Source organism: Pseudomyrmex gracilis, unplaced genomic scaffold (assembly GCF_002006095.1).
Source record: "Pseudomyrmex gracilis isolate BER0280 unplaced genomic scaffold, ASM200609v1 scaffold_177, whole genome shotgun sequence".
In the NCBI taxonomy this organism is placed as follows: domain Eukaryota; kingdom Metazoa; phylum Arthropoda; class Insecta; order Hymenoptera; family Formicidae; genus Pseudomyrmex; species Pseudomyrmex gracilis.
In genome coordinates, this window is record NW_018020761.1 from 280,174 (window position 1) to 293,762 (window position 13,589).

At 36.9% G+C, this 13,589-nt stretch overlaps 2 protein-coding genes across 4 annotated transcripts; one reads left to right on the forward strand and one right to left on the reverse strand.

Moving 5' to 3' along the window:
• Positions 1 to 489: 489 nt before the first annotated feature.
• Positions 490 to 6,345, reverse strand: LOC109857875 (cyclin-G-associated kinase). Its single transcript, XM_020434636.1, has 7 exons — positions 5,812 to 6,345; positions 4,512 to 4,573; positions 3,849 to 4,434; positions 2,900 to 3,705; positions 2,104 to 2,829; positions 861 to 2,018; positions 490 to 729 (listed from the first exon to the last, which is right to left on the reverse strand). The coding sequence occupies exons 1-7, from the start codon at positions 5,936 to 5,938 to the stop codon at positions 622 to 624; spliced, it is 3,573 nt and encodes a 1,190-aa protein (XP_020290225.1). The 5' UTR covers positions 5,939 to 6,345; the 3' UTR covers positions 490 to 621.
• Positions 5,849 to 12,150, forward strand: LOC109857876 (ubiquitin-like modifier-activating enzyme atg7). Of its 3 annotated transcripts, XM_020434638.1 has the most exons (12): positions 5,890 to 5,926; positions 7,230 to 7,284; positions 7,374 to 7,565; positions 7,630 to 7,861; positions 8,050 to 8,527; positions 8,634 to 8,947; positions 9,030 to 9,330; positions 9,424 to 9,771; positions 9,893 to 10,008; positions 10,124 to 10,421; positions 10,502 to 11,776; positions 11,906 to 12,150. In XM_020434638.1, the coding sequence occupies exons 4-11, from the start codon at positions 7,662 to 7,664 to the stop codon at positions 10,544 to 10,546; spliced, it is 2,100 nt and encodes a 699-aa protein (XP_020290227.1). In that variant the 5' UTR covers positions 5,890 to 5,926; positions 7,230 to 7,284; positions 7,374 to 7,565; positions 7,630 to 7,661; the 3' UTR covers positions 10,547 to 11,776; positions 11,906 to 12,150. The 3 variants fall into 3 exon arrangements, with proteins under 3 accessions (XP_020290228.1, XP_020290227.1, XP_020290226.1); XM_020434639.1 differs by lacking the exon at positions 7,230 to 7,284 and having other exon boundaries at positions 5,849 to 5,926; XM_020434637.1 differs by lacking the exons at positions 5,890 to 5,926; positions 7,230 to 7,284 and having other exon boundaries at positions 7,295 to 7,565.
• The last annotated feature ends 1,439 nt before the right edge of the window (positions 12,151 to 13,589 follow it).

The following is a 13,589-nucleotide window of genomic DNA, read 5'->3' on the forward strand; positions in this document are numbered from 1 at the left end:
ATTGCGAGATGATCTTCTTCGAAATGTTATTCGAGAAAACTTACCTCAAATTAAGCAAAGAATTCGCCTGTTAAAAGTTTTTCTCAAAGTTTAGGTTTTGAAAAGAACTTTTGTCATGCCGTTGAAAGAAAAAAGTTCAAGAATTGTGCGGACTCGCAATGATGTAAGTGATGATGACAGGTTTTTTTTTTTTTTGGCCGGAAAATAGCTTACTATATTTGGGATCTTTGTTTAAATTTACATTCGCATTTTATATATACATATACATTATGCCGTCCTGCCATAATTATGGGAGCGTTTAAACTAAGTTTACAAGGCGTTGAAACATTGAAGACACACCGCGTTCTCGAAGCATCGCTTCGCCAATTTCTGTTATTGCCTCTGAGGAATCTTTACTTTGTTCCTCTTTCGCACTCTGTCTTTCTCCGTCTCAATTGTTTCTACAGCTAAAAAATAATGTTTTCGGAATGTAATTATGCGATTATTTCACATGGATGACGAGATCTCCACTTGTTTTTTTTTTTTTTTTTTTTGTTTTTCTTTTCTTACGTCCCTCTTTTGCACTAGGAACTAACTTAATTACAGAGATAAGTTCTTAATAACAGTTAATGATCATTAAAATTAGCTAAATAGATTTTGTTGGGATGCGTCATTCTCAAACGTGCCCCACGCATTGTTTAACTCCATAAAAATCAACTTCGCTATATTTTCATTCGCCGTGCCCGCTTGCTGCAACACAGAAATGCGTTCACATTTGTTTCAATCACGTTTTATTTCTTTAATATAATAAGTAATAAAAAATTATTCGTAATTTGTTTATCTTAATAACAAAATAGTAAACATAAAGATAATTGAAGTACCTTGTCCGGATGCACGGCCAAACAGGCTTTTCTATACGCCTTTTTAACATCCGCCGCCGTGACCAGTTGGTGCATCTCGCAACGTTGCCATCTCTCAGCTTCCGGCCAGAGAACCGTGTGCAGAGAACAGAGCAATGCTCGTAGATTTCCCTTTTTACCCTCCGTCCATTCGGCTATTTTTAGCCTGTCAGGATCCATCGTCTTGGCTGCCTCCACCTTTCGCATCTGATTTATTGTCTTCGGACTGTCCTTCTCGGCCTTACGTGAGCTAAAGAAGTTGTAGCCTTGACTGCCGAGAAGATCCTCAAACGCGTCACCGCTTGTCTTTTCTTTCGGTTTACCACCAAATACGTCCGACGTAGCGCCGCTGATGTTGTAACCATTGGTTGCCGTATTTGATTTGTGCATCGTATTCGGGCTAGAGTGGATAGGCGTGCTCGCGGGTGCCGGACTCGCTGACTGCGGAGTGTTTGAGTTTTTCGGCGTTCCGTTCCAACTACCTGCAAGACCAGCACCCAGTGAGCCAGCCAGATTAGCAAACGGATCTTTGTTGGCCTGAGTCTGAGCGGCAAAGTTTGGCACGCTGGCATTTCGCGGAAAATTCTCCTCGGTATTCGGACTCTTGACGGGGTTTGTCGTGCCTGTTGCAAAACCACCAAGGAGATTATTACCCAACGGATCGAACAGCAAATCATTGACTTCCTTGGTGTTGCTCGGTGTTGTCTGATTCTGTCCGAACAAAAAATCGTTCATATTCAGATTATTGTTGCTAGTAGCGTTGTTCCTCGTAGAATTGTTGTTTCCAAACAGTAAGTCACCCGCGGCGCTATTATTAATTAAGGGTACAGAGTTGGCGGCTTCGGTCTGCGGCGCCGACATGCCGAAGCCACCTAAGAGATCGCTTTCGTTCTGACTAGAACTAGAGAAGATATCTAATTCTGGGTTTGCCGCTGGAGCAGCGGGAGTATTTGAGGTATTACTGGTATTTTCCGGCATGCCAAGATTCAGCAAATCAGCCTCCTGAAAGCTGATCTCTTCATTCCTGTTTGTCTCTTCTTCTTCTTCTTCTTCTTCTTCTTCTTTCTGATTTTCCGATTGCTGAAGTACTGGTTCCGGTTGCGAAACTTCTTCGGTTTCGTGCGACGGTGGGTTGTAAGTCTACAACAACATCTCTGCGTGAATAAATATATTTAATGAAAAACTTAATTCTATAAAAAAAAAAGAGAAACACCAGGAGTTTTACCTCTTCCGAACACGGTGCAGTTCTAAAGTTCTCCAAAGTCTCCTCCATTTCTAACGTTGAGCCAAACAACGGATCCGGCACCGGTTTAATACAAGTTTCCACTTCCCACGGTGCCGGTACTCTCGACAATTTTGAATTTTCCTCACCTATCATGACGTTCAGTAAGACGCGGAACTTGCCGCCAATCTCAGGAGCGTCATCCAGATCGCGCTTCTCAAACGTCAGAGCGCTCTCGGTGATAGGCACGTAGCCGGTGTGGAATTGCATCGAACAGATTTTAATGCCAATCACACGACCTAGTTGCTGCCTGGCGTGATAAACCACCATGGTAACGTCACCGCGCACGGCCGCGTCTCCTAGTATCAGGCAGACCTTGCCTTCCATTATTCCAAACAGCTTCATCTCTTCGTAACCAGCTTTTTTTGTCGTGAAGACCAGAGCGCCGTTACTATAAATCTCTATATAGGGCCGGCAACCGTCCTTCGCTCTGGTAAATAACGGCACCGGTTGTATGATGACGGATCGAAGAACCAACGGTTTGGTATGCGGAAGTCGGCCGCCGCTCAACATACTCATATAATTAATACTACGTAATTCCGAAGGCTGTAAATGTGGCGGCTGACAGCGTCTCGTCGTGAACAGAGCAATTGCCTCGTCGGGAGTGGTCAGAGCTCTGCAGTAAATCAACAGAGCGCATACTATTGTAGCACTTGCCCGATATCCATCCTGAAAAATAATTAATCAAAATAAGCATTTAACTCTTATTGCTTGTTCGATCGTGCAATTTGACACTCACACCACAATAAAGCACCACGACATGACTGAAGTCGGCATTGAGATATTGATAGATATCCTGGCAGATCTGAAATAGAGTAAATAGCATAGGCGCGTTTGATTCTGAGGTGGCATAAGCAAACGAACAGTCAATGTGCCTGCCGGGCAATCTCGTGACGTTCGGCCGACCGCGAGACAAGTTGTACAACTGGATCTTCGCCGGCGGCGGATGGCGTGCTTGCAAGAAAGCTCTAACATCCTCCACGTGATTCGCTCGATACGCGGATTCAATTCCGTCGGCCGGATACGGCATGATAAGTATACGTGATGTCAGATAGCTCGCATCCAGTTCCGTTCTGGCCATACTTTGTTGAACAGTATGCATAACCTTGCTGGAAGTATCCTTGAGGTTGCGCAAAATGCTGCCTGCGCCACCTTTCAACGAGTTGAATAGGCCCGCTGTACCCTGATTCGCTGGGAGTTTAGACACCGCCGTCTGCATGGGTGCCGGTTTCGGCGGCGGCATCGCTACCGGCGGGGTGGGACGAGGAGGCGGTGTCGGTGTGCTCGGTTGCTGCGACGGCGGTGGCGGTGGCGTTGGACGCGGAGGTGGCGACGGTTTGACCATAATTTCGACTCGCGGTGGTTCTCTGGGATCGAAGTCGTTCGACTCGGCGATCGCAGCTAAACGTTCCAGAAGCTGTGCCGTTGTAGTTCTCTGAATGGGCGAGATATTTAGACACCCTTTTACCAGATCATACATACACGCATATCGCGGATTGGTCGGAAGCGGCGCGTACTTGCCGTTCACGATTGCCAGTTTATTACCTGTAACACGTTGAGAATATTTTATTAGTCTTTTTTATACAATAAAACTCTGGATAGAAAATAAAATTTGTAATTCTGAACAATTTTATTTTATCATATTTAACTTGATGTGTTCAACATATCTCACGACTATATCGCTTTACCTTCGGGAAAAGGATGTCTCAATGTAATCAAGGCATACAGTATACATCCCAAAGCCCAACAGTCCACCGGAGGCCCTATAGGTTCATTATTCCACGTGTCCATCATCTCAGGAGCACGATACATAGGGGTCGTGTACTTGGCCATCTGATCCTCCAGAGTCGCGCGTTTCTGTGCGTTCCATGATGGATTCGGTAGTATCTGTTGAGTGGATGTGCTACCGAAGTCGCAGAGTTTCACGAGGCCGTCTTTTCCGATCAGAAAGTTTTCCAGCTTGATGTCACGATGGACAAAAGGTTCCGGTTGCTGACTGTGCATGTGATGCACAGCTCTTGTTGCTTGATAGGCTATCTTGCACACCTGAGCGAGGGTCAGCGTGTTTGCGGACACGCTTCTGAGTATATCTGCGAGAGTGCCACCGGGACATAGTTCGGTAACGACCAAGTATTCGTATCCCTTACGATCTTCTCGCTCCAGTCGTTGGGCGTATAAAAACTGAATAATATTCGGGTGACCTGACAGTTTCTTGAGCGTTTCAATCTCCTGTATAATTGCTTTGTTCGCGTCTTCATCGGCAGCAATAAGTCTCTAACGATAGAAGATAACAAATCTTTTTAGAATACGCACCAGGTTGCAGAGAGGAAGGCCTGAAGCGGTCTACTTACTTTAAGCGCATATTCTTTTCCCGTAGCAACATCTTCAACCGCAAACACCAGTGCCCATCCACCTGTTGATACGATGTTTGCCACATATTATCTAAATGTTAATAACACGATACATAATTTGATTATAAAAACTATACATTTTTCTCACTCAAGTTGTAGTCGTGTGCGTAAGAAAATATTATTTACTATGCGTAACGCAACAATGTACAATTAAATATGTAAAAAATATGTAAAAACTCAGTTGAATATGTACAAACTCAGTTAGCTCGTACACATGATCTACAGATGTTACGCACATAATTACTTTTACTTATAATTACTTTCCTAATAATCAACGCATTCATAATTAAGATTTTAATTAATTCTGATAAATCAGTTAAGTAGATTTTAATTATTTTTATGACAATTACACACGTTTTTCTCTTTTCACAGTGATTTTAACTTCAATAAAAATATATTATTTTATATACTATAACAAAGACAAAATTGTTTTATTTCGTGCAATTTTAAACAAATAGAGGAAGTAAAATAGAAGAAATAAGACAATGTTTTAAAAATTTCTAAATCGACTTATCAGTCAATTCTTTGTATAGGCATAAATTGTTGATAAGATATTGAGACACTTCTTGGAAAAAACGTACACATCTTCATTCAACTTCTCATAAAACTTACGAAATATAGAAAATAAATGATAAACAAAAAATAAAAAATATCATTATGCATCAACATGTACACAATGTCAAATTACATTTGAAAATAATATTTGAGATTTTTTTTTTTTTGCTATTATGTTCACGAAGAACGATAAAAAGTCAATCATCAAAACTCGCAATGCAATCGTTACAAAATTATACAACAAATTTTAACAACACGGAGACGCTTGCAGACCTGACAATTTTAACAGCGCGTCAAATAGAATCGCGCGAGCGAACACGATAGGAAAGAAAAAAAAACAATGCGCATTAACGTCAGAGATGTATAAATGATCTGACAAGAGCATGTTTAGCACGTTTGGCTGTGTGTCAAAATACACATGGATGTGTTTTTGACAGATGACATATGCTATATACGCAAGATTAGGTGCAAGATTCGATTTCTTTTTCTTTCTTTTTTTTTTTTCCACGAACAGTGAGACACGTTGTTAGCTTTGCGCGAGGCGGGAAAACAAGCACGCAGTTTCATCACGATCGACGTTATCGGCATTTAATCGCGCGATCAGCGGTAGGAGGTGTCGCCGCTGCGGGACACCGAGAGATTTGACAGACGGTTGAAAGTTGAGCCAGCCGGGAGATAGACTCACCCTCGGCGATCAGTCGTGTCACCCTCAGCTTCACATTGTTGATATCCAGTGTCTGGCCGACATAATCGTTGCCGCCGCCGGTGCCGCCGTTCAGGTACCCGAACGCGGACCTCAGGTAATCCGACATATTTCCCTGGACGTTTCCTTGTGGGTACCCGCCAGACGGCCCCGCTTTCACAGTCGCGTTGCGGACAGCCGATGACGTTCGGCCATATTGGCGCGGAGATACCGTAGGCGCGCGCAGCCAGGCCTGTATCAGCTGACTGTCAATCGTTTAGGTGCCCAACTCGACGCGCTCGGCTTTGGCGCTTAGACAAAAAGTTGTTTCACTCAGTCAATTATATATTTATATTAATTATTGCATGTAAAATGTACGATAAACATATTAACGTAATCAAGTATAAATAAGTGGAAATATGATTGGTAATCCATAAGCAATATACAAGCAAGTTAAAGATAAAACACTATTGATTGTCATATAATTTACGTGTGTATATATGTACAATCAATATAAGTAGAAAATGTGTGTGTACATAATTTTATATGAGATTTTGCGCGTAGTGTTATGTGTATAATAATATGTGTGTATAATCATATATTAGAAAATAATATACGCTTTTAATAAACACAAAAAGTGTCATTAGAGAATATATTATATGCAATATATAATGCGCAAAAAATAATAACAATTTCTCTTCAAGTTCATTTGATTTAGAAAAAAACTGAGTTGAGTAGATTTCTTTTTCAAGATGTTCTCTATCATTAAAAAGAAAAAAAACGTGTAGATGCCCTTGTTCGCGCATTATCCAACCGCATCGCTGATTGCAAATTGTGAAATCACCATCCTCATCGTGATTCCAGAATCACCGACGCGTGTGTGTTTGAGTTTTCTATTCTGCCCTACTTATTTACGCGGCGTGTATGCAATTAGAAGCGAAGAAACGCGTTGCGCCTTCATTATACATCTCTGTCCCGTTATGATCGCGCAACATTAAAAAAAGCAAGAAGCAGCGAGTAATGAAAATATTTTGAAAGAGAGAAGAGACACGAGAAAGACATAATCTCATATTTTCTAAAAATAAAACGAGATTTTATATTCTATTCGCGTATACACACGTATATATATATATATATATATATATATTTTATTCTCAAATTTGATTTTTGTTATACTCTGAAAAAAATTCTCGATTCTATATAAAGCTCTAATAAAAATTTCAGAATTATTATTTCAAGAGATTTTATATCGATACGATAATTATAATCATAAATGTGCTCAAAACGAAAGGTTTTTTTGATAACAATTTGGAGAACAAATTGTACACAAAGAAAGAGAGAGCGATTAATTTAATTTATCTGCTGACAACGTCATCTAGCGGTCTAAGTTGTTCTCATTTTGTGTCATTTTCTTCCACTAGATGGTGTCATTGCGTACGTAGCTTAGTATCTCCATCTACCGTTAGATGAAGAATTGTATGTACGCATGAATGTGTACATTTATATATATAAACAATTATTTTTATGTACTTATTAAACACTCATCCACACTCATTTTATTGTAGGATAAACATACGTTTGTTTCTGTATAATTAAATGCACACAGTGTTTGATAAAATGCCTGCTGCGTGCGGAGGCATGTTTACGTTTAAGTAATTAAATCTACGTTTCTAAAAAAAGGAGATGAAGTAATTTAATATGTATTTCTAAAGAGAGAAAGAGTATCTGTAAAAGTCCAATTTATTTGTGATAGAAAGGTATGTTATTATTTCGCAATCTCGATGAATTTCAATGACATGCGGTCTGACACACACATCTCAGTTTTCAGACTCAAATAAGTTTCATCAAACAAGATGTCATCCGAGATAATAAAATTCACAAAGTTAAAAACAGTAACAGATCCAACATTTTGGGCAAAATTTGCTGAATTAAAAATAGATAAGTTAAAATTAGATGAAAAGTCCGAGATACATTTGTGGGGAAGTTTTTCTCTCAAACCAATGAACGAAGGGAGAATAAATCCATTAACACTTGATTGTACATCATTTAATGAGTAAGTATACAGATATATTTTTATAGAATGATTCTTATTTTATACTAATTGTAAATAAAAGATGAATACACTCATTAATTTATGTATATATATCTTATAATATATTTTTTTGTATGTTTTTAATAACATATAATTTACATTATCATCAATATAATAAATGGAATAAGTTTCAATTAAATAAATTTCAGAGATCTAGAGACAACTTCTCACAATGCAGGAGTAGCTTGTTATGGCTATATGGTTAACACAAATACATATGAAGCATTTAGACAGATAAATCCTGAGAAGTTCATTGATACAATGGGCAAATGTATCATTAACAGTATCACAGATGGCTCAGCTATAAAAGAACCTTGGCGTCTTTCAGTATTTTTAATATTTGCATTTTCTGATCTAAAAAAATATAGATTTCATTACTGGGCTGCGCATCCAACTCCTTTTTCTTTGCCAGAAATCTATTTAGCCCAGTCATCAAAATTTGCATCTAGCGAATTTACGTCTAGTCAAATAGATAAATTGCATACAAGTTTTCTTCAGCTGGATGCAAAATCAAGAAACTTTTTTACAATTTTTGCATCTGGAAAAGATGATTTAATTGTTGATACTTTGTCAAAAGGAATAGAGAATGCCAAATTTACTCAAAGTGTTCAAGGAGATTCAAGAAAGGTACAATAAATTTATATATATTTTATATTTTTTACATTTTTCAAAACACTAAGAAGTAATATGGTATTATTAACAAAAGTTGATTTTAGTTTTAATATTATTGCAGATAAAGGATGAAGTATACTTTGCGTTTTATGATCCTTGCATAAATGCAGAGCCTGGATGGCCTTTGCGAAATCTTCTGTGTTTGTTATTGTGGCATTGCCCCGTGTATTGTTTTACACGTCATATTAAAGTTCTATCTATAAGAAACGATAAAGTACAAAGCGCAGTTATATATACGCTTAGAATCAAAGACAAAGACACAGAAACTATGAGAGAAGCTATTTCCAAGGGTCACTTAGTAGGCTGGGAAGCTAACGCGAACGGAAAAATGGGTCCTAACATCGCTGATTTATCGAACATTATGAATCCTGCCAAGTAAGATTTTTTTAAGTTTCTCAAATTAATCATCGTTGATCTTTATGAATAAAGTTTGTTTATTTTATTTATTACATACTAGATTGTCAGACAAAGCGATCAATTTGAACCTGAAATTGATGAAGTGGCGTCTTGTACCTGATCTAGATTTAGAAAAGATCAGTAGTCTGCGATGCCTTTTGTTGGGCGTTGGTACATTAGGGTGTTCCGTGGCGAGAGTACTCCTCGGCTGGGGCATTAATAACATGACACTCGTAGATAGTTCTACTGTCTCTCACAGCAACACCGTGCGCCAAAGTCTGTACACGCATGAAGATGCGGTGCAACGACGTTACAAAGCGCACGCCGCGAAAGATGCTTTACTTAAAATACGTCCTACTATGGCAAGTAGTATTTCTATTAAATTCATATAATTATATAAAACAGTTTTATAAACATCATAACAATATATATTTAATTGTATCAAATATATACAGAATGTGGAAAGTGCTGTTTTGCATATTCCTATGCCTGGTCACGTGGTCGGTCAGAGTATGATGGAATCAACGAAGGAAGCCGTGAGCAAGTTGCAAGAACTCGTGAACAGTCATGACGTTGTGTTCCTGCTTTTGGACTCACGAGAAGCCAGATGGTTGCCCACTCTTTTATGCGCCGCAATGAACAAAATAGCTATTAACGCTGCTCTGGGTTTCGATGCTTACACGGTGCAACGCCACGGTACGCGGAATCTTTCTGATTCTTCCACACCTGATTTAAAGATTCAAAATCCTTCGGGACCGAATCTTGGATGTTACTTTTGTAACGACGTTACGCAGCCAGGAAACGTATGTTATATTTACTTTTATTTAAAACACATTCTTGCATTGAAGCATAAAAAATGTAAACTAGCATACTAATTTAACAAATTTGATTTTTTAATTATAATTAATTTTGTTTATATTCTAGTCGCAAACGGATAGAACGCTTGATCAGCAATGTACCGTCAGTCGGCCAGGTTTGTCACAAATCGCTGCGGGTTTAGCAGTTGAACTACTCATGGCGATAACGCAACATCCACAAGGGTAAGCTAAATTCATCTAATAATATATACACAAATTTTGTTAGTTGTAAAATTTATAATAATAATTAATTGCTACTTAATTGATTTTTTTATCTATTCTTCTTCACAATCTCAAGAATTTCAGCCAGAGCGTTTGTGAGTTACGATAGTGATGATTCTAAAAAAACTACTGATAATCCATCGCTAGGATCATTGGGCGGTGTACCTCATACAATACGTGGTTTTCTTTGGAATCACGAAATGAAATTAACAGTCACACATAAATTTGCATTCTGCACGGCGTGTTCTATACCTTTAATCAAAGAATATCAACAACGCGGTTTTGCTTTTGTACTTGACGCTTGCAATGTGCCAAATTATCTCGAGAGATTATCAGGACTTGAAGAAGTATTGAAGAAAGCAGAGCTGGATAAGGTATCTAATTTTGTAACACTTATCAATTTTTATTTCTTCATGCATAAATAAATAAATTTCATAGATGTAATAATTTACAGATATGTTATACAATGGATACTTCGAGCGAGGATGAAGAGACATAAAATGCAATTTTAATAGTCTAATTTAAATGGTGCACAGCTACAAAATAGTATAAGAAGAATATGCATTTAAATATAAACTATGTTGCACTGTTTGTACACTAAAATAATATATAATTCTTTTCTCAGTTTCGTGTAAGTGATATACGAAATCACTTTTTAAAGGTTTAATCAAAGTATATTCTCTATGAAATCAAAAGTTTTCAACCTTATATATATATATATATATGTATATACACAATATATATATCTTGTTGTGCAAAAGAATCATACAGTTTGACAAAGAAAAGATTCATACGTTTACTTCTGTAGTAGCGCATTGTCTTTCTTTTTAATTTGTTGTATTGTGCGTATCTGTGATTGTATGTTTTATGTTATTAATACTCTTTAACACATAGATTTTTATATTTCTATACGTAAAACAAATACGAGTTGTAGCATTTATAAATAAATATGCACAGATTTATGTTTTATTCTTACTCGTACAATTCTATTTAATTATAGTGCTATAATTTTTATACTACGTGAGTATAAAAAGTCAAATGCTGTTGCTAACATTGTACAAACTACTGTTCAATTTACCAATATCTATACTGCTGGTTTTACTTTTTAGAGAGGTTGCGTTCCGTCAACCATTTTCAGAACTGGGAATCTATAGTTCACCTGACATACAATGTAGATTTTCAATACTGGCAGTGAATTTCGGAACGCAGTTAAAAAAATAACAACCGTATTGTGAGACAACCCGCCGCTTTCAGTGATTTTTAACAATGCGCTACACTTCACTTGTTGCAATGGCTAAAATTTTTTACGAATTAGGCTTTGAATTGTTATTTCTCCATATTCGCTAGATATGGCCACGTGCGATTTCCATTTATTTTTGAATCTGATTTTTGATCAAATAAATCTGAAAGAAAGTTTTGAACAACAACGAAGTCATCGATGTACCGTAAATGGCTATCTGTGTGTACGTAAGTGACCTCACGTATGCAAAAAGTATGTATAAATGTCACTTCAAGTATGTATAAATATCACTATACACAACTATCTAATCTATGCGTTTTCTACACCTATTGTACCCAAAACTAGCTTTTCAATACGGCAGAAATGTCGGCTTAGCTTTAAGCTTGATTGACGATCTTATAGATTTCGCAACATCTTCAAAAGAAAAACCGACGGCCATTGATCTTTAAACTCGGAATAACAGTCCCAGTACTTTTCGCTTGCAAACAAGTTAGTATACAACCTGTAGTTTATTAATTTGTAATAAAATCAAACAACTTTTGATATGAGAAATCGCAGCTATAGGTTTCAAACATTTTATTTTATATTGTATACGATATATTATTTTGATTGTTACAGTATCAAGAAGTGAACGCTATGATCAAGTGCTACTTCCAAGAGCCTGAAGATATAGAAAAGACTTTTGAATTGGTACACAAATCCAATGATCTTGAATGGACAAAATTTTTGGCCAAAAAACACTGCGAGAAGCGAGCAAAATCGCACAATTCTTTATCGAAAGTCTTTGTCAAAAAGCTTTGATTATTATGGTTGATTTCGTTGTCAATCGCATAAAATAACGTCACAAAAAAAGAATGTAATGTTTTAACATAGCTTTACATATATATATATCACTACTTATATATATATATCATTGATTTAATTATTTATTTTATGTTATTTATTTCACGAAGATCTCATAATATCAGAAAACATATCGCATATTATATATTTATATTTTATCGCAGTATTTATTTTTTTTTACTATAATCTATTATGATTGGGAACATATTATAATTTGGCTAAAAACTTATAATAAATATAAATTGTTTTACATTCTAGACAGTGTTTTTTGTTTCATCTAACAATTTTTTCTTGAAAAACGTTTTCTGTATTTCTAACTTATATTTTTCTGTCTGTTTTGTTTGGTTTGCTTGTGACCACTGACTGATTATATCAGACGACTGCAACAAGGACAGAAAAAATATTAACGACTCACGTGCATCAGCAGTTGCAACTTAAGAAGTTGCACCGTAGAAAAGCAGTCGATTTGAATATTCGGACATATTCAAACTCGGTTAAGATATTTTTTACTTTATTGCACTTTATTAAATGACCATTAATTTAAAATTATTAAAACTTTTAATCAAGAAATTAATTTTATTAGCATTAGAAATTTTTAAGCGGAATTAATCAAATTTCCTTGTAGCGTCGAAGATATATACTTTATCTATGACGCGTCCGAAAAAATTTGTTTCATATCTGAATTGATATGAAACAAATGTTTTACGATACGTACCATACTCATGATATCATAATTTCTTCGATTAAAAAGAAACGAAATTAGATAACGTGTAAAACAAAACTTGTTTACTACGATGAAAAATGTGAAAAAATGAAGAAAAAAAAACAATTTGTGTTATATAAGATTGATTTAGTATTTTGCGAACTCAAATAACGGACAAAAAAGGACACAATAAAATGTACTAAAGGACAATATAACATAGAAAAAGGTAACAATTTTTAAAAATAATTTTTTGAAAAAATATTTAACGCTAATATGTTACATATTTACACGTGTACATATATTAATTAAATAGAAAATAAAAATATTATTACTGTTTTAATTGTCCGACTTTCACATAGTAAATGTATATAAATATGTAAAATCATATGTAAATTTTTTCAACAGGAAAACATGAAGAAACAAAATAGGAATATTTTTTTTAAAGAAGATTCGTGAAGCACACGCACGAGATCGTTTCCGAGAGATAAAGAAGAATGGAGGGCACGGGTTCTCGGAAAGCAGGACGCGAGGGCTCCGACCGAATATATCGTTCGAATGTCTAATATCGATACTCTGCCAAGTCGCAGCGTGTGGTATCGCGTGGGGACGATAAGACTCCGCGCGCTCGCGTATTTACAAGGCTGCGGGCGCCGATTTGGCGATTTTGCCGCGTCGCGGCGCAGTGATCGGCCGCATGCCACACATTCCAGCGTAGAGCGTAATGCTCGAGAGCGCACGCGGTGGGCGGTGGGGGTG

Coding starts and splice junctions, on each gene's coding strand:
- LOC109857875 (XM_020434636.1), bottom strand. CDS start 5,938: ATGTCGGATTACCTGAGGTCCGCGTTCGGGTACCTGAACGGCGGCACC. Junction 4,574..5,811: donor GACACGACTGATCGCCGAGG/GTGAGTCTATCT, acceptor TCGTATCAACAG/GTGGATGGGCACTGGTGTTT. Junction 2,019..2,103: donor CTGCACCGTGTTCGGAAGAG/GTAAAACTCCTG, acceptor ATGTTGTTGTAG/ACTTACAACCCACCGTCGCA.
- LOC109857876 (XM_020434639.1), top strand. CDS start 7,662: ATGTCATCCGAGATAATAAAATTCACAAAGTTAAAAACAGTAACAGAT. Junction 8,528..8,633: donor TTCAAGGAGATTCAAGAAAG/GTACAATAAATT, acceptor ATATTATTGCAG/ATAAAGGATGAAGTATACTT. Junction 10,009..10,123: donor ATAACGCAACATCCACAAGG/GTAAGCTAAATT, acceptor CACAATCTCAAG/AATTTCAGCCAGAGCGTTTG.